The 20,418-nt window shown below is 43.2% G+C and overlaps 1 protein-coding gene and 1 non-coding gene across 2 annotated transcripts in view; one reads left to right on the top strand and one right to left on the bottom strand.

Moving 5' to 3' along the window:
• Positions 1 to 6,727: 6,727 nt before the first annotated feature.
• On the bottom strand, positions 6,728 to 6,858 carry LOC124038846. The gene has a single exon (XR_006839449.1). It is a non-coding gene; the product is annotated as a small Cajal body-specific RNA 14 (non-coding RNA).
• A 506-nt stretch (positions 6,859 to 7,364) lies between these two features.
• Positions 7,365 to 20,418, top strand: part of LOC124037445 (dual specificity mitogen-activated protein kinase kinase 1-like) — a 60,283-nt gene continuing 47,229 nt past the window's right edge. The window contains 1 exon segment of the mRNA XM_046352145.1: positions 7,365 to 7,746. Within this exon segment, the coding sequence (XP_046208101.1) occupies positions 7,664 to 7,746 (83 nt within the window). The 5' untranslated portion in view covers positions 7,365 to 7,663.

Genomic DNA, 20,418 nt, shown 5'->3' with positions numbered 1-20,418 from the left:
TCAAAATGTAATATTTTTAAACTATATCTGACAAGTGGTACAAGTGCCTTGTTTTGTTTGAGCCCATAGTGTGTGAGGTGGATACTTTAGTTTCAAAGTAGACTTGTTTAAGACTACCAATAAACACTGTGTGACTGATTTAGCCCACTGCAGTGAAAGGTCATAGATGGATTTTTTAAAGTCTTGAGACAATTGAGACATGGATTGTGTATGTCTGCCATTCAGAGAGGGAATGGGCCAGACAACAAAATGTAAGTGCTTTTGAACAGGTGTATGGTAGTAGGTGTCAGGATTTAAGTGCTTTTGAACAGGTGTATGGTAGTAGGTGTCAGGATTTAAGTGCTTTTGAACAGGTGTAGAGTCCATGCCCCGATGACTTCGTCAACCATTTTGAAAAGAAGGTCGACGACATCCGATCCTCGTTTGCTAAGTCAAACGACACCGCTGGTTCTGCTCACACTGCCCTACCCTGTGCTCTGACCTCTTTCTCCCCTCTCTCTCCAGATGAAATCTCGCGTCTTGTGACGGCCGGCCGCCCAACAACCTGCCCGCTTGACCCTATCCCCTCCTCTCTTCTCCAGACCATTTCCGGAGACCTTCTCCCTTACCTCACCTCGCTCATCAACTCATCCCTGACCGTTGGCTACGTCCCTTCCGTCTTCAAGAGAGCGAGAGTTGCACCCCTTCTGAAAAAACCTACACTCGATCCCTCCGATGTCAACAATTACAGACCAGTATCCCTTCTTTCTTTTCTCTCCAAAACTCTTGAACGTGCCGTCCTTGGCCAGCTCTCCCGCTATCTCTCTCTGAATGACCTTCTTGATCCAAATCAGTCAGGTTTCAAGACTAGTCATTCAACTGAGACTGCTCTCCTCTGTATCACGGAGGCGCTCCGCACTGCTAAAGCTAACTCTCTCTCCTCTGCTCTCATCCTTCTAGATCTATCGGCTGCCTTCGATACTGTGAACCATCAGATCCTCCTCTCCACCCTCTCCGAGTTGGGCATCTCCGGCGCGGCCCACGCTTGGATTGCGTCCTACCTGACAGGTCGCTCCTACCAGGTGGCGTGGCGAGAATCTGTCTCCTCACCACGCGCTCTCACCACTGGTGTTACCCAGGGCTCTGTTCTTGGCCCTCTCCTATTCTCGCTATACACCAAGTCACTTGGCTCTGTCATAACCTCACATGGTCTCTCTTATCATTGCTATGCAGACGACACACAATTAATCTTCTCCTTTCCCCCTTCTGATGACCAGGTGGCGAATCGCATCTCTGCATGTCTGGCAGACATATCAGTGTGGATGACGGATCACCACCTCAAGCTGAACCTCGGCAAGACGGAGCTGCTCTTCCTCCCGGGGAAGGACTGCCCGTTCCATGATCTCGCCATCACGGTTGACAACTCCATTGTGTCCTCCTCCCAGAGCGCCAAGAACCTTGGCGTGATCCTGGACAACACCCTGTCGTTCTCAACTAACATCAAGGCGGTGGCCCGTTCCTGTAGGTTCATGCTCTACAACATCCGCAGAGTACGACCCTGCCTCACACAGGAAGCGGCGCAGGTCCTAATCCAGGCACTTGTCATCTCCCGTCTGGATTACTGCAACTCGCTGTTGGCTGGGCTCCCTGCCTGTGCCATTAAACCCCTTCAACTCATCCAGAACGCCGCAGCCCGTCTGGTGTTCAACCTTCCCAAGTTCTCTCACGTCACCCCGCTCCTCCGTTCTCTCCACTGGCTTCCAGTTGAAGCTCGCATCCGCTACAAGACCATGGTGCTTGCCTACGGAGCTGTGAGGGGAACGGCACCTCAGTACCTCCAGGCTCTGATCAGGCCCTACACCCAAACAAGGGCACTGCGTTCATCCACCTCTGGCCTGCTCGCCTCCCTACCACTGAGGAAGTACAGCTCCCGCTCAGCCCAGTCAAAACTGTTCGCTGCCCTGGCCCCCCAATGGTGGAACAAACTCCCTCACGACGCCAGGACAGCGGAGTCAATCACCACCTTCCGGAGACACCTGAAACCCCACCTCTTTAAGGAATACCTAGGATAGGTTAAGTAATCCCTCTCACCCCACCCCCCTAAGTTTTAGATGCACTATTGTTAAGTGACTGTCCCACTGGATGTCATAAGGTGAATGCACCAATTTGTAAGTCGCTCTGGATAAGAGCGTCTGCTAAATGACTTAAATGTAAATGTAAATGTAATAGGTGTCAGGATTTAAGTGCTTTTGAACGGGGTGTATGGTAGTAGGTGTCAGGATTTAAGTGCTTTTGAACGGGGTGTATGGTAGTAGGTGTCAGGATTTAAGTGCTTTTGAACGGGGTGTATGGTAGTAGGTGCCAAGCGCACCAGTTTGTGACAAGAGCTGCAACGTTGCTGGGTTGTTCACTCTCAACAGTTTCCTGGGTTTATCAAGAATGGTCCACAACTGTGAGAAGCATTGGGGTCAACATGGGCCAGCATCCCTGTAGAACGCTTTCGACACCTTGTAGAGTCCATGCCCCGATGAATTGAGGCTGTTCTGAGTGGAAAAGGGGGTGGGGTGCAGAAGGTTTAAAAAATATACTTTCTTTGTCGCCAAAGCAGGTCTTTAACGTGATCTTATGAAGATGCCAAATAGCAGTATTATTGTATTATGTTTGACAAACAACTGATCAGTAGGTAGTAGTCAATATGTTGAGATAGAATAGAATAGAATAGAATAGAACAGATCAGAATAGAATAGAATAGAAAATAATAGAATAGAACAGAACAGAAATAAGATAGATTAACACTCTGCTCTCTATCAGAGGAGATGCATGGTTAATGAGATAACAAATAATCATATTTGTATGTTTCTAAGTTATTGCGTCCTTCCTTTTCTGTGACAGAGTTACCTAAATTGGATAGAATATGAAAACGCTGTCGTTGTACTCGTGCAACCAACTCTGTGTGACACAACAGAGAAATGGAGAAAAGCAAATTGCTTGGAACAACAGCTTTAATGACAGTAATGGGCTCTTATATGTTTCTGCTGCAGTGACCCAGAAGAGAAGTGTGAGTGAAATCAAGTGATATCAAATGCCTCCTCAGATTCAAATGCTATATTTGTGCTCATGGCAATTTTACCCATTGAACCACGATATGACAGAAGAAACTGAAACAGTGTGTAGGTATTAAGACATGCAGTTCTGTCCAAGTTTAAACATTTTATTTTTTAACCTCCTTTAGATACAGTCGAAGTCGAAAGTTCACATCCACCTTAGCCAAATACATTTCAGTTTTTAGAAGGCTTTAACATCCTGACTGACGTCTTGAGATGTTGCTTCAATATATCCACATCATTTTCCTGCCTCATGATGCCATCTAGTTGTGAAGTGCACCAGTCCCTCCTGTAGTAAAGCACCCCCATAACATGATGCTGCCACCCCTGTGCTTCACGGTTGGGATGGTGTTCTTCGGGGTTGCAAAGCCTCCCCTTTGTCCTCCAAACATAACTATGGTCATTATGGCCAAACAGTTATACTTTTGTTTCATCAGACCAGAGGACATTTCTCCAAAAAGTACGATCTTTGTCTCCATTTGCAGTTGCAAACCGTAGTCTGGCTTTTTTTATGGCGGTTTTGGAGCAGTGGCTTCTTCCTTGTTGAGCGGCCTTCAGGTTATGTCGATATTGGACTTGTTTTACTGTGGATATAGATACTTTTGTACCTGTTTCCTCCAACATCTTCACAAGGTCATTTGCTGTTGTTCTGGGATTGATTTTCACTTTTCGCACCAAAGTACGTTCATCTCTAGGAGACAGAACGCGTCTCCTTCCTGAGCGGTATGACGGCTGCGTGGTCCCATGGTGTTTATACTTGCGTACTATTGTTTGTACAGATGAACATGGTACCTTCAGGCGTTTGGAAATTGCTCCCAAGGATGAACCAGACTTGTGGAGGTCGGTTTTCTGAGGTCTTGGCTGATTTCTTTTGATTTTCCCATTATGTCAAGCAATGAGGCAGAGTTTGAAGGTAGGCCTTGAAATACATCCACAGGTACACCTCCAATTGACTCAAATTATGTCAATTAGCCTATCAGAAGCTTCTAAAGCCATTAAATAATTTTCTGGACTTTTCCAAGCTGTTTAAAGGCACAGTCAATTTAGTGTATGTAAACTTCTGACCCACTGGAATTGTGATACAGTGAATTATAAGTCTAAATAATCTGTCTGTAAACAATTGTTGGAAAAATGACTTGTGTCATTCACAAAGTAGATGCCCTAACCGACTTCCCAAAGCTATAGTTTGTTAACAAGAAATGTGAGGAGTGGTTGAAAAACAAGTTTTAATGACTCCTAACCTAAGTGGATGTAAACTAGTTTTAATGACTCCAACCTGTGCATGTAAACTAGTTTTAATGACTCGAACCTGTGTATGTAAACTAGTTTTAATGACTCCAACCTAAGTGTATGTAAACTAGTTTTAATGACTCCAACCTAAGTGGATGTAAACTAGTTTTAATGACTCCAACCTGTGTATGTAAACTAGTTTTAATGACTCCAACCTGTGTATGTAAACTAGTTTTAATGACTCCAACCTAAGTGTATGTAAACGAGTTTTAATGACTCCAACCTAAGTGGATGTAAACTAGTTTTAATGACTCCAACCTAAGTGTATGTAAACTAGTTTTAATGACTCCAACCTAAGTGGATGTAAACTAGTTTTAATGACTCCAACCTAAGTGTATGTAAACTAGTTTTAATGACTCCAACCTAAGTGGATGTAAACTAGTTTTAATGACTCCAACCTAAGTGTATGTAAACTAGTTTTAATGACTCCAACCTAAGTGGATGTAACCTAGTTTTAATGACTCCAACCTCAGTGTATGTAAACTAGTTTTAATGACTCCAACCTAAGTGTATGTAAACTAGTTTTAATGACTCCAACCTAAGTGTATGTAAACTAGTTTTAATGACTCCTAACCTAAGTGTATGTAAACTAGTTTTAATGACTCCAACCTAAGTGTATGTAAACTAGTTTTAATGACTCCAACCTAAGTGTATGTAAACTAGTTTTAATGACTCCAACCTAAGTGTATGTAAACTAGTTTTAATGACTCCAACCTAAGTGTATGTAAACTAGTTTTAATGACTCCTAACCTAAGTGTATGTAAACTAGTTTTAATGACTCCTAACCTAAGTGTATGTAAACTAGTTTTAATGACTCCTAACCTAAGTGGATGTAAACTAGTTTTAATGACTCCAACCTCAGTGTATGTAAACTAGTTTTAATGACTCCAACCTCAGTGTATGTAAACTAGTTTTAATGACTCCAACCTAAGTGTATGTAAACTAGTTTTAATGACTCCAACCTAAGTGTATGTAAACTAGTTTTAATGACTCCAACCTAAGTGTATGTAAACTAGTTTTAATGACTCCAACCTAAGTGTATGTAAACTAGTTTTAATGACTCCTAACCTAAGTGTATGTAAACTAGTTTTAATGACTCCTAACCTAAGTGTATGTAAACTAGTTTTAATGACTCCTAACCTAAGTGGATGTAAACTAGTTTTAATGACTCCTAACCTAAGTGGATGTAAACTAGTTTTAATGACTCCAACCTCAGTGTATGTAAACTAGTTTTAATGACTCCAACCTCAGTGTATGTAAACTAGTTTTAATGACTCCAACCTCAGTGTATGTAAACTAGTTTTAATGACTCCAACCTAAGTGTCTGTAAACTAGTTTTAATGACTCCAACCTAAGTGGATGTAAACTAGTTTTAATGACTCCAACCTAAGTGTATGTAAACTAGTTTTAATGACTCCTAACCTCAGTGTATGTAATCTAGTTTTAATGACTCCAACCTAAGTGGATGTAAACTAGTTTTAATGACTCCAACCTAAGTGTCTGTAAACTAGTTTTAATGACTCCTAACCTCAGTGTATGTAACCTAGTTTTAATGACTCCAACCTAAGTGTATGTAAACTAGTTTTAATGACTCCTAACCTCAGTGTATGTAAACTAGTTTTAATGACTCCTAACCTCAGTGTATGTAAACTAGTTTTAATGACTCCAACCTCAGTGTATGTAAACTAGTTTTAATGACTCCAACCTAAGTGGATGTAACCTAGTTTTAATGACTCCAACCTCAGTGTATGTAAACTAGTTTTAATGACTCCAACCTCAGTGTATGTAAACTAGTTTTAATGACTCCTAACCTAAGTGTCTGTAAACTAGTTTTAATGACTCCTAACCTAAGTGTCTGTAAACTAGTTTTAATGACTCCAACCTAAGTGGATGTAACCTAGTTTTAATGACTCCAACCTAAGTGTCTGTAAACTAGTTTTAATGACTCCTAACCTAAGTGTCTGTAAACTAGTTTTAATGACTCCTAACCTCAGTGTATGTAAACTAGTTTTAATGACTCCTAACCTCAGTGTATGTAAACTAGTTTTAATGACTCCTAACCTAAGTGTCTGTAAACTAGTTTTAATGACTCCTAACCTAAGTGTTTGTAAACTAGTTTTAATGACTCCTAACCTAAGTGTCTGTAATCTTCAGACTTCAAGTGTATTTACCACGTATCAGACATATGACTCAACAAATGCAGCAGATAAGTATCCAACACCCACATCTGTTCACAATCAACTAACAACAAATTCGTTTCAACAGTTGCAGTAGTAATGAAAGTCAACTATCAACCTTTATTTCTGAACCATTGTGTGTGAGAGAGAGATTATTTAGCAAAACACCTTTTTCTTTTTGTATGGAACCATCGCACAGGAATCCCAATAACTTGTTAGGTCCTGTCGGTGAGCACCAGTATCATTCTCTGTGGCGTCATGGACAACAGCACACGTGTTCAGTACTGCAGATTACACTGATCAACCACAATCGCAATATGCCATGTTGGGATTTGAACCCACAATCCTTTGGTTCCAAGGGAAGTGCGTTACCCACTGGTCCATCGAGAAACATTAGTCACGTCGTTGCCCCGTTGAAATAAATACCCATCTCATCTATGTCAGATATTAGGTTGAAATAAATAAACAAAACAAAATAATAATTAAGTGAATGTTATGTCATTACGGATTAGATTAAATTCATGCCTCTTATTCATAATCAAGGATAGTTTGTTCAGCACGAAGCATAGGCCTACACACTTCTAACATTTATGGAGAAAAAAAAATCGAACGAGATTTTCAACTAGGAAACATTTAGCTTTTTGGTTTGAATGGGGTTAGTCTTGTAAAGAAATCCTTCTTCTTCTGTTACTCCGTAGAGTTATTCGTGTACAGTATGGTAATACCACTGTGGTCCAATAGGAGACGCACTTCTCCACACGACGCTGCCCGGAAGACCGGTGTAAATATTGGCGTGACGTCACATCTCACAAACCATTCCCATCTTCTCGTTAACAAGTAGAGAAGATATAAAACAATCGTCTCTATCTTTCACTGTCATCTAGTCTGTTCAGTAATCTTATATTTGATTATTTTTGCACAAAGTCAGAGAATATCCGCCTGAATTAGCCTATAATTTCAATTGATTCACCTATCATTCGGGTGAATTATTTAACCCCCGACGATTTTGGATTGTTTTTGACAGGCAGCAAAGTAAACACCCCGGTTGTTTTGTCTGGTCGGGTTTATCGTTTTTATAAACAAGTTTTTTTTTTTTAAAGTGTGGAAGACAGGATGCAGAAGAGAAGAAAGCCTGAACCGATCCAACTCAACCCTATTCCCGATGGAAACCCTGTCAACGGCACCGGCGCCACGGAGTGAGTAGCCCAGTCTTGAGACAGGTCTATCTGGATGTGGTGGTAATGATTGATGTCAGTCATTTCTCTCCCCGTCATAGTGAAGTAATCTTTAGCCTACCTTTGTCCAATTTGTACTTTATTTAACTTGATATTAGATGGGTATATTTTTGTGTTGTAATTATAGTCTTATTAGTAAATAAGATCGTTAATGTTCCAATGTGATTTCTCCTTTCTTCTGTCTTATCGTGTGTGGAGGGCGGTAGGGCAGGCGCACTCAGAGCCAAACATTAAGATATATGGCTTTGCTTGTTCGCTTCGGTGTGTTTAACATAGATGTTACAGGCTTTGGTTTTCCACTTTGATTTCGAGGTTGGACGTTAGCACGTGGGGTGCCCAGGCGTCATCTCGTTAGTCAGTATGTGTTACACCTGTGCTGACTTGTCATCTCGTTAGTCAGTAGGTGTTACACCTGTGCTGGCTTGTCATCTCGTTAGTCAGTATGTGTTACACCTGTGCTGACTTGTCATCTCGTTAGTCAGTATGTGTTACACCTGTGCTGACTTGTCATCTCGTTAGTCAGTAGGTGTTACACCTGTGCTGGCTTGTCATCTCGTTAGTCAGTAGGTGTTACACCTGTGCTGACTTGTCATCTCGTTAGTCAGTATGTGTTACACCTGTGCTGACTTGTCATCTCGTTAGTCAGTATGTGTTACACCTGTGCTGACTTGTCATCTCGTTAGTCAGTATGTGTTACACCTGTGCTGACTTGTCATCTCGTTAGTCAGTATGTGTTACACCTGTGCTGGCTTGTCATCTCGTTAGTCAGTATGTGTTACACCTGCGCTGGCTTGTCATCTCGTTAGTCAGTATGTGTTACACCTGTGCTGACTTGTCATCTCGTTAGTCAGTATGTGTTACACCTGTGCTGACTTGTCATCTCGTTAGTCAGTAGGTGTTACACCTGTGCTGACTTGTCATCTCGTTAGTCAGTAGGTGTTTTTAAAGCGGCTGGCCCAGTGTTCCGGTTGATTTGAGAGATGTGGAGGGTTAACACCTTTAGTTGGCGCTCTCTATTTGATTTATTTAAAAAAATAGAATTTTATCTGATTTTCTGTGTCTTGTTAAGTTTGGTGTGGGTTTTAATTTAGTTTGCATCTTCTTGGGCTACTTTTAGGTTCCAGTTGTTTCGAGTCAATACCCCTATAAGTGTCTTTCAGAACCCCTCCTAAAACCCCACATGCTATGTTTCGGTTGTTGTCAGTGACTCTTTGTTAGTTCCCACTTCTGTTTAAGTAAACATTTTTTTGTTTCTTGCTGGGGAATGTAACAAAATGGGGGGATGGGGCTCATCTGAGATCTTATCTCCCATCAGTATGGTAGTGTCTCAAGTCACCACCATGTCTTCACTAGCATCAATTGTTTTCTCAATTATTTGAATCACGTCATTCAATTAACTGCTCGTAACTTTTTCCCACGTCAATCTCCTTCATCCTTACAGGGCACTCCAGGAACTCTGGGATCATGATCCCCCCACCTCAATCTCCTTCATCCTTACAGGGCACTCCAGGAACTCTGGGATCATGATCCCCCCACCTCAATCTCCTTCATCTTTACAGGGCACTCCAGGAACTCTGAGATCATGATCTCCCACCACAATTGCAACACCGTCGTCCTTCTTCACACAGGTTTTTCAATATACTCTGTCCGTCTGCACACCTGAATCATGGCTAAATCGTTACACCTGCAAAGGGTTTAGGGACGAAAGCTCTTACAGCGTATCTTACATAAGCTTCACATGCGTCGGTATTTACTCTTTATCAGAAAACGACTGTACCGACAGACTTTCTTCTTTTCCTCCATTCACCCAGCGGGTCAGACGCCGGGGCACCAACCACACCAGGAAATATCTTCAGGTCTTGAACATCTGTCGTCACCCCTGAGATGCCTCCTTTGACAGGTGTCTCTACTCCGAAAGTTCAGAACACAAAACTTCTGTTGTCCGGGTTTCTTTTGAAGCTCACTGCAATCTTTCCTCTGTTCTTCAGAACAATACAATGAATCAAAATAAAGACCACTCCCGTTCACTCTGACTGACGCCACTTTTCCAAGTACATACTTCACAATTTTTGACACCTCAAACGGGTTTCCCACATACGCGTCCTTTCTCTCAACAAACGCATCCCAACAAGAAGCGATTCATTGTCATTCATAAACGTATCCTCAACTACAATTTTAGATAATTTCCTTTTTTGGTCCAGTTCTCGCTACTACTGTTGTCCATTCAGACCATTCCTCTTCACCAAATTTTGTTCGTGCACGCTGCTTGATTGGAACTGCATCCACCTCCGCCATCTTTCTCCCCCTGAGTTTGGTACTGAATCAACAAGAAGATGAAACTCGCGTCATCCCTACAGTTGACCAATCACGGACGAAGGGGAGTAGACTTTGACTCTGTATGCTGAAGCGTTAAAATTTCCCTTCACTGGAACTAAGGGCCCCTAGACAATTATTCATCCTCCACCAAACTTTACAGTTGGCACTATGCATTGGGGCAGGTAGCGTTCTACTGGCATCCGCCAAATCAAGATTCGGACTGCCAGATGGTGAAGGGGATTCATCACTCCAGAGAATGCGTTTCCACTGCTCCAGAGTCCAATGGCGGAGAGCTTTACACCACTTTAGCCGACGCTTGGCATTGGGCATGGAGATATTAGGCTTGTGTGCCCATTTCATGAAACTCCCGGCGAACAGTACTTGTGCTGACGGGTCGGAACCTAGCAGGGCAGAAATTTGATGAACTGACTTGTTGGAAAAGGTGACGGTGCCACGTTGAAAGTCACTGAGGTCTTCATTCTACTGCCAATGTTTATCTATGTCTACGAATCCACTCATTTTAATGGGTGTCCACATACTTTTGTGTATTATATTGTGTGTAGCGTATCATCTTGAATGCATGACATTTATACTCTATGTGCACCATCAACTGTGCTCAGTAGCTTTTAGACGAGGCAGCGAGACTGTACTGTTGGAGCTGTGATGTGTGAGTCTCACAGAAAGGCTATAATGTGGACATGCCAAATGGCACCCTATTCGCTACGTAGGTCACTCTGAGACAGAGTGCTATTTGACATGCACGTGCGCTGCCGTCTTCTAGAACAGTCCGCTGACTGCATGTCCTTGGGCTTTGTTGTGGAAGGCCTGAGTCATGTTGCCTGCTTCAAGTTCCCTCGTCACTTTAGCGTGTGGGCTGCGGTGTTCCCGCTATTGTTGACTCTCCCACGCCTCTCCTTGTCAAGTGTTACTCTGCTCCACTCCTCCCTCCCGTCTCCTCGTCCCCTCTCTTCTCCTTTCCTCTCCTCCCATCTCCTCTCTCCTCTCCTTCCCTCTCATCCTCTCTCCTACCCTCCCCTCTAACCTCCTCTTCTATCCTTTGCCCTTCACCTCAACCTCTCCTCCCGTCTCCTCTCTCCTCTCCTTCCCTCTCATCCTTTCTCCTACCCTCCCCTCTAACCTCCTCTTCTATCCTCTGCCCTTCACCTCTCCTCCCCTCCCGTCTCCTCTCTCCTCTCCTTCCCTCTCCTCTCATCCTCTCTCCTAACCTCCCCTCTAACCTCCTCTTCTATCCTCTGCCCTTCACCTCTCCTCCCCTCCCGTCTCCTCTCTCCTCTCCTTCCCTCTCCTCTTATCCTCTCTCCTAACCTCCCCTCTAACCTCCTCTTCTATCCTCTGCCCTTCACCTCTCCTCCTCTCTCCTCTCCTTCCCTCTCCTCTCATCCTCTCTCCTACCCTCCCCTCTCCCCTCCTCTTCTATCCTCTGCCCTTCACCTCTCCTCCCCTCCCGTCTCCTCTCTCCTCTCCTTCCCTCTCCTCTCATCCTCTCTCCTAACCTCCTCTTCTATCCTCTGCCCTTCACCTCTCCTCCCTTCCCGTCTCCTCTCTCCTCTCCTTCCCTCTCCTCTTATCCTCTCTCCTAACCTCCCCTCTAACCTCCTCTTCTATCCTCTGCCCTTCACCTCTCCTCCTCTCTCCTCTCCTTCCCTCTCCTCTCATCCTCTCTCCTACCCTCCCCTCTCCCTCCTCTTCTATCCTCTGCCCTTCACCTCTCTCCTCCCCTCCCGTCTCCTCTCTCCTCTCCTTTCCTCTCATCCTCTCTCCCTAACCTCCCCTCTCCCCTCCTCTTCTATCCTCTGCCCTTCACCTCTCCTCCCCTCCCGTCTCCTCTCTCCTCTCCTCTCATCCTATCTCCTAACCTCCCCTCTAACCTCCTCTTCTATCCTCTGCCCTTCACCTCTCCTCCCCTCTCCTCTCTCCTCTCCTTCCCTCTCCTCTCATCCTCTCTCCTACCCTCCCCTCCTCTTCTATCCTCTGCCCTTCACCTCTCCTCCCCTCCCCTCCCTTCTCCTTTCTCCTCTCGTCCTCTCTCCTACCCTACCCTCTCTTTTCTCCTTCTTCTTCTCCTTTCCTCTCCTCTCCTCCCCTCCCCTCTCTACCCATCTCATCCCCCCCCTTCTCCACTCTTCTTATCTCCCGCCTTCTCCTCTCTAAATGAGAATGAGGAGCTAAGCCCGAGGCTGAACATTGTGTGTGTGTGCGTTCCTGCCTATCTCATTCTAGTACCTCTCCAATTACTGAGTCGTGCTATAACTAATTAGCTGTCCTGGAGACATGAAAGAACATAATATTATTATCACACTATGACTACATTTGTATTCAAGCGCAGAAAAGAAGAGTAGCTTTCACACTGATGAGAAACTGATTTAATATCTAAATAGATTATTTTTTTATTTGATTTTTACCTTTATTTAACCAGGCAAATCAGTTAAGAACAAATTCTTATTTTCAATGACTGCCTAGGAACAGTGGGTTAACTGCCTGTTCAGGGGCAGAACAACAGATTTGTACCTTGTCAGCTCGGGGGTTTGAACTTGCAACTTTCCGGTTACTAGTCCAACGCTCTAACCACTAGGCTACGCTGCCGCCCCAAAAGATGAAGAAGTAGTGGCTGCTTTTTAGCTGTGGGTCAGTGACTAGAGTTTTTATGAACATGGAACCCACAGTAGGGTTGTTACAACATGGAACCCACAGTAGGGTTGTTACAACATGGAACCACAGTAGGGTTGTTACAACATGGAACCACAGTAGGGTTGTTATGAATATGGAACCACAGTAGGGTTGTTATGAATATGGAACCACAGTAGGGTTGTTATGAATATGGAACCACAGTAGGGTTGTTATGAATATGGAACCACAGTAGGGTTGTTATGAATATGGAACCACAGTAGAGTTGTTACAACATGGAACCACAGTAGGGTTGTTATGAATATGGAACCCACAGTAGAGTTGTTACAACATGGAACCACAGTAGGGTTGTTACAACATGGAACCACAGTAGGGTTGTTATGAATATGGAACCACAGAGTTGTTACAACATGGAACCACAGTAGGGTTGTTACAACATGGAACCACAGTAGGGTTGTTACAACATGGAACATGGAACCACAGTAGGGTTGTTACAACATGGAACATGGAACCACAGTAGGGTTGTTATGAATATGGAACCACAGTAGGGTTGTTATGAATATGGAACCACAGTAGGGTTGTTACAATATGGAACCACAGTAGGGTTGTTACAACATGGAACCACAGTAGGGTTGTTATGAATATGGAACCACAGTAGGGTTGTTAGAACATGGAACCCACAGTAGGATGAATATGGAACCACAGTAGAGTTGTTATGAACATGGAACCACAGTAGGGTTGTTACAACATGGAACATGGAACCACAGTAGGGTTGTTATGAATTAACCACAGTGGGTTGTTAATAACATGGAACCACAGTAGGGTTGTTACAACATGGAACATGGAACCACAGTAGGGTTGTTATGAATATGGAACCACAGTAGGGTTGTTACAACATGGAACATGGAACCACAGTAGGGTTGTTATGAATATGGAACCACAGTAGGGTTGTTACAACATGGAACATGGAACCACAGTAGGGTTGTTATGAATATGGAACCACAGTAGGGTTGTTACAACATGGAACATGGAACCACAGTAGGGTTGTTACAATATGGAACCACAGTAGGGTTGTTACAATATGGAACCACAGTAGAGTTGTTAGAATATGGAACCACAGTAGGGTTGTTATGAATATGGAACCACAGTAGGGTTGTTACAACATGGAACATGGAACCACAGTAGGGTTGTTACAATATGGAACCACAGTAGGGTTGTTACGAATATGGAACCACAGTACGGTTGTTACAACATGGAACATGGAACCACAGTAGGGTTGTTACAATATGGAACCACAGTAGGGTTGTTACAATATGGAACCACAGTAAGTTGTTACAATATGGAACCACAGTAGGGTTGTTATGAATATGGAACCACAGTAGGGTTGTTACAACATGGAACATGGAACCACAGTAGGGTTGTTATGAATATGGAACCACAGTAGGGTTGTTACAATATGGAACCACAGTAGAGTTGTTACAATATGGAACCACAGTAGGGTTGTTATAATATGGAACCACAGTAGGGTTGTTATGAATATGGAACCACAGTACGGTTGTTATGAACATGGAACCACAGTAGGGTTGTTATGAATGATAACCTAGCTGTATCAGTGTTGTAAATGGTAACCTAGCTGTATCAGTGTTGTAAATGGTAACCTAGCTGTATCAGTGTTGTAAATGGTAACCTAGCTGTATCAGTGTTGTAAATGGTAACCTAGCTGTATCAGTGTTGTCTAGTTGTAAATGGTAACCTAGCTGTATCAGTGTTGTAAATGATAACCTAGCTGTATCAGTGTTGTCTAGTTGTAAATGGTAACCTAGCTGTATCAGTGTTGTAAATGATAACCTAGCTGTATCAGTGTTGTCTAGTTGTAACCTAGCTGTATCAGTGTTGTCTAGTTGTAAATGATAACCTAGCTGTATCAGTGTTGTCTAGTTGTAACCTAGCTGTATCAGTGTTGTCTAGTTGTAACCTAGCTGTATCAGTGTTGTCTAGTTGTAAATGGTAACCTAGCTGTATCAGTGTTGTAAATGGTAACCTAGCTGTATCAGTGTTGTCTAGTTGTAACCTAGCTGTATCAGTGTTGTCTAGTTGTAACCTAGCTGTATCAGTGTTGTCTAGTTGTAACCTAGCTGTATCAGTGTTGTCTAGTTGTAAATGGTAACCTAGCTGTATCAGTGTTGTCTAGTTGTAAATGGTAACTTAGCTGTGGTGTGGGGGCTGTGCTTTGGCAAAGTGGGTGGGGTTATATCCTTCCTGTTTGGCCCTGTCCGGGGGTGTCCTCGGATGGGGCCACAGTGTCTCCTGACCCCTCCTGTCTCAGCCTCCAGTATTTATGCTGCAGTAGTTTATGTGTCGGGCGGCTAGGGTCAGTTTGTTTATCTGGAGTACTTTTCCTGTCCTATTCGGTGTCCTGTGTAAATCTAAGTGTGCGTTCTCTAATTCTCTCCTTCTCTCTTTCTTTTTCTCTCTCGGAGGACCTGAGCCCTAGGACCATGTCCCAGGACTACCTGACATGAGGACTCCTTGCTGTCCCCAGTCCACCTGGCCATGCTCCTGCTCCAGTTTCAACTGTTCTGCCTTACTATTATTCAACCATGCTGGTCATTTATGAACATTTGAACATCTTGGTCATGTTCTGTTATAATCTCTACTCGCACAGCCAGAAGAGGACTGGCCACCCCACATAGCCCGGTTCCTCTCTAGGTTTCTTCCTAGGTTTTGACCTTTCTAGGGAGTTTTTCCTAGCCACCGTGCTTTTACACCTGCATTGTTTGCTGTTTGGGGTTTTAGGCTGGGTTTCTGTACAGCACTTTGAGATATCAGCTGATGTACGAAGGGCTATATAAATAAATTTGATTTGATCAGTGCTGTCTAATTGTAAATGGTAACCTAGCTGTATCAGTGTTGTCTAGTTGTAACCTAGCTGTATCAGTGTTCTCTAGCTGTAAATGGTAACCTAGCTGTATCAGTGTTGTCTAGTTGTAACCTAGCTGTATCAGTGTTGTCTAGTTGTAATCTAGCTGTATCAGTGTTGTCTAGTTGTAACCTAGCTGTATCAGTGTTGTCTAGTTGTAAATGGTAACCTAGCTGTATCAGTGTTGTCTAGTTGTAAATGGTAACCTAGCTGTATCAGTGTTGTCTAGTTGTAACCTAGCTGTATCAGTGTTGTCTAGTTGTAAATGGTAACCTAGCTGTATCAGTGTTGTCTAGTTGTAACCTAGCTGTATCAGTGTTGTCTAGTTGTAAATGGTAACCTAGCTGTATCAGTGTTGTCTAGTTGTAAATGGTAACCTAGCTGTATCAGTGTTGTCTAGTTGTAACCTAGCTGTATCAGTGTTGTCTAGTTGTAACCTAGCTGTATCAGTGTTGTCTAGTTGTAAATGGTAACCTAGCTGTATCAGTATTGTAAATGGTAACCTAGCTGTATCAGTGTTGTAAATGGTAACCTAGCTGTATCAGTGTTGTAAATAGTAACCTAGCTGTATCAGTGTTGTCTAGTTGTAAATGGTAACCTAGCTGTATCAGTGTTGTCTAGTTGTAAATGGTAACCTAGCTGTATCAGTGTTGTAAATGGTAACCTAGCTGTATCAGTGTTGTAAATTATAACCTAGCTGTATCAGTGTTGTCTAGTTGTAAATGGTAACCTAGCTGTATCAGTGTTGTCTAGTTGTAAATGGTAAACTAGCTGTATCAGTGTTGTAAATGATAACCTAGCTGTATCAGTGTTGTAAATGGTAACCTAGCTGTATCAGTGTTGTAAATGGTAACCTAGCTGTATCAGTGTTGTAAATGGTAACCTAGCTGTATCAGTGTTGTCTAGTTGTAACCTAGCTGTATCAGTGTTGTCTAGTTGTAAATGGTAACCTAGCTGTATCAGTGTTGTAAATGGTAACCTAGCTGTATCAGTGTTGTCTAGTTGTAAATGGTAACCTAGCTGTATCAGTGTTGTCTAGTTGTAACCTAGCTGTATCAGTGTTGTCTAGTTGTAAATGGTAACCTAGCTGTATCAGTGTTGTAAATGGTAACCTAGCTGTATCAGTGTTGTAAATGGTAACCTAGCTGTATCAGTGTTGTCTAGTTGTAACCTAGCTGTATCAGTGTTGTCTAGTTGTAAATGGTAACCTAGCTGTATCAGTGTTGTAAATGGTAACCTAGCTGTATCAGTGTTGTCTAGTTGTAAATGGTAACCTAGCTGTATCAGTGTTGTCTAGTTGTAACCTAGCTGTATCAGTGTTGTCTAGTTGTAAATGGTAACCTAGCTGTATCAGTGTTGTAAATGGTAACCTAGCTGTATCAGTGTTGTCTAGTTGTAACCTAGCTGTATCAGTGTTGTAAATGGTAACCTAGCTGTATCAGTGTTGTCTAGTTGTAACCTAGCTGTATCAGTGTTGTCTAGTTGTAAATGGTAACCTAGCTGTATCAGTGTTGTCTAGTTGTAACCTAGCTGTATCAGTGTTGTCTAGTTGTAAATGGTAACCTAGCTGTATCAGTGTTGTAAATGGTAACCTAGCTGTATCAGTGTTGTCTAGTTGTAACCTAGCTGTATCAGTGTTGTAAATGGTAACCTAGCTGTATCAGTGTTGTCTAGTTGTAACCTAGCTGTATCAGTGTTGTCTAGTTGTAAATGGTAACCTAGCTGTATCAGTGTTGTCTAGTTGTAACCTAGCTGTATCAGTGTTGTCTAGTTGTAAATGGTAACCTAGCTGTATCAGTGTTGTCTAGTTGTAACCTAGCTGTATCAGTGTTGTCTAGTTGTAACCTAGCTGTATCAGTGTTGTCTAGTTGTAAATGGTAACCTAGCTGTATCAGTATTGTAAATGGTAACCTAGCTGTATCAGTGTTGTAAATGGTAACCTAGCTGTATCAGTGTTGTAAATAGTAACCTAGCTGTATCAGTGTTGTCTAGTTGTAAATGGTAACCTAGCTGTATCAGTGTTGTCTAGTTGTAAATGGTAACCTAGCTGTATCAGTGTTGTCTAGTTGTAAATGGTAACCTAGCTGTATCAGTGTTGTAAATGGTAACCTAGCTGTATCAGTGTTGTAAATTATAACCTAGCTGTATCAGTGTTGTCTAGTTGTAAATGGTAACCTAGCTGTATCAGTGTTGTCTAGTTGTAAATGGTAAACTAGCTGTATCAGTGTTGTAAATGGTAACCTAGCTGTATCAGTGTTGTAAATGGTAACCTAGCTGTATCAGTGTTGTAAATGGTAACCTAGCTGTATCAGTGTTGTCTAGTTGTAACCTAGCTGTATCAGTGTTGTCTAGTTGTAAATGGTAACCTAGCTGTATCAGTGTTGTAAATGGTAACCTAGCTGTATCAGTGTTGTCTAGTTGTAAATGGTAACCTAGCTGTATCAGTGTTGTCTAGTTGTAACCTAGCTGTATCAGTGTTGTCTAGTTGTAAATGGTAACCTAGCTGTATCAGTGTTGTAAATGGTAACCTAGCTGTATCAGTGTTGTCTAGTTGTAACCTAGCTGTATCAGTGTTGTAAATGGTAACCTAGCTGTATCAGTGTTGTCTAGTTGTAACCTAGCTGTATCAGTGTTGTAAATGGTAACCTAGCTGTATCAGTGTTGTCTAGTTGTAACCTAGCTGTATCAGTGTTGTCTAGTTGTAAATGGTAACCTAGCTGTATCTGTATATTGGCTGTATACCACAACCCCCTCGGGTCTTGTTGCTTAATAGTAATATTAGTGTTGTAATTCCTGTGTGGACTGACTTGCTCTCTCAGGTAGCCTATCGATTTACGAGCGTTGAGCCAGTTACCGAAAAAAAGTCGCTGGTTTGAATCCCCGAGCCGGCAAGGTGGAAAGGGCACTAAACGAGGGCATGGGGGATTCTGGTGAAGGCACTAAAAGAGGAGGGAAGGACTAGAATGAGAAGAGGAGGAGAATACTGTTGAAGAGGAGGCGAATACTGTTGGAGGGGAAGAGGAGGAGGAGGGGAAGAGGAGTAGAATACTGTTGGAGGGGAAGAGGAGGAGGAGGAGGGGGGGAAGAGGAGGAGAATACTGTTGCAGGGGAAGAGGAGGAGGGGAAGAGGAGGAGGAGGAGGAGGGGAAGAGGAGGAGAATACTGTTGGAGAGGAAGAGGAGGAGGGGAAGAGGAGGAGAATACTGTTGGAGAGGACGATGAGGAGGGGAAGACGAGGAGGAGAATACTAGCTGGAGATCAGGCTGAGTTCATTGTGCAAATAAAGAGAAAAGGACATTCATCTCCATGACAACAGCAGGGCTATAGACGGCCCGCGGAGAGAGAGCGCGTTACAACATTCTACAGCGTTGTACATCGCCAATAATATAACATTTGAAATGTCTGTGTTCTTTTTCAAACTTGGATTCGGCTATTTCAGCCACACCTGTTGCGGACAGGTGTATAAAGTCGAGCACACAACCATGTAATCTCCATAGAGAGATTGCTTTACTGGTCTGGGGCTGTTTTTCATGATTCAGGCCCCTTTAGTTCCAGTGAAGGGAAATCTTAACTCTACAGCTTACAATGACATTCTAGACGATTATGTGCTTCTAACTTTATGGCAACCGCATGTCAAAGCCCTGTACACAAAGTGAGGTCCATACAGAAATGGTTTGTCGAGATCGGTGTGGAAGAACTTGACTGGCCTGTACAGAGCCCTGACCTCAACCCCATCGAACACCAAATTGGAACGCCGACTTCGAGCCAGAGCTAATCGCCCAACATCGGTACCCGACCTCACTAATGCTCTTGTGGCTGAATGGAAGCAAGTTCTCACAGCAATGTTCCAACATCTAGTGGAAAGCCTTCCCAGAAGAATGGAGGCTGTTATAGCAGCAATGTTCCAACATCTAGTGGAAAGCCTTCCCAGAAGAGTGGAGGCTGTTATAGCAGCAATGTTCCAACATTTAGTGGAAAGCCTTCCCAGAAGAGTGGAGGCTGTTATAGCAGCTAAGGGGGCACCGACTCCATATTAAAGCCCATGATTTTGGAATGAGATATTGGACGAGCAGGTGTCCATCCTGTTGGTCCTGTAGTGTAGTTAGCTAGCGTAGTGTATGTTTCCCAGTAAAGTCCTTTGAATGTATTGGAATTGAGATAGACCTACTCGACATAGCTAATCAGTGATCTCTTCACCATAACATAGGATATTGTTAGCTCTAGGGAAAGTCTGACTCTCTCTGTGTCTGGTCCGCCAGCTCTCTCTCTCTCTCTATTTTGTGGGCAGTGTGCACATAGTCTGTTTTCTCTTGAGAGCCATGTCTGCCTACGGCTGCCTTTTCTCAATAGCAAGGCTATGCTCACTGAGTCTGTACATAGTCTAAGCTTTCCTTAAGTTTGGGTCAGTCACAGTAGTCAGGTATTCTGCCACTGTGTACTCTCTGTTTCGAGCCAAATATCATTCTGGTGTGCTCTGTTTTTTTTGTTCATTCTTTCCAATGTGCCAAGTAATTATCTTTTTGGTTTCTCATGATCTGGTTGGGTCTAATTGTGCTGCTGTCCTGTTCTTTCTCCCCCTACCTCTCTCTCTCTGTCTCTCTCTCTCTGTCTCTTCTCCTCTGTCTCTCTCTCTCTTCTCCTCTGTCTCTCTTTGTCTCTCTCTCTCCTCCTCTCTCTCTCCCTGTCTCTCTCTGTCTCTCCTCCTCTCTCTCTCTCTCTTCTCCTCTGTCTCTCTCTCTCTCGGTCTCTCT

Source organism: Oncorhynchus gorbuscha, linkage group LG06, assembly GCF_021184085.1.
Source record: "Oncorhynchus gorbuscha isolate QuinsamMale2020 ecotype Even-year linkage group LG06, OgorEven_v1.0, whole genome shotgun sequence".
Classification (NCBI taxonomy): domain Eukaryota; kingdom Metazoa; phylum Chordata; class Actinopteri; order Salmoniformes; family Salmonidae; genus Oncorhynchus; species Oncorhynchus gorbuscha.
The sequence above is the reverse complement of the archived record's forward strand: the minus strand, read 5'-3'. Positions and strand labels throughout refer to the sequence as shown.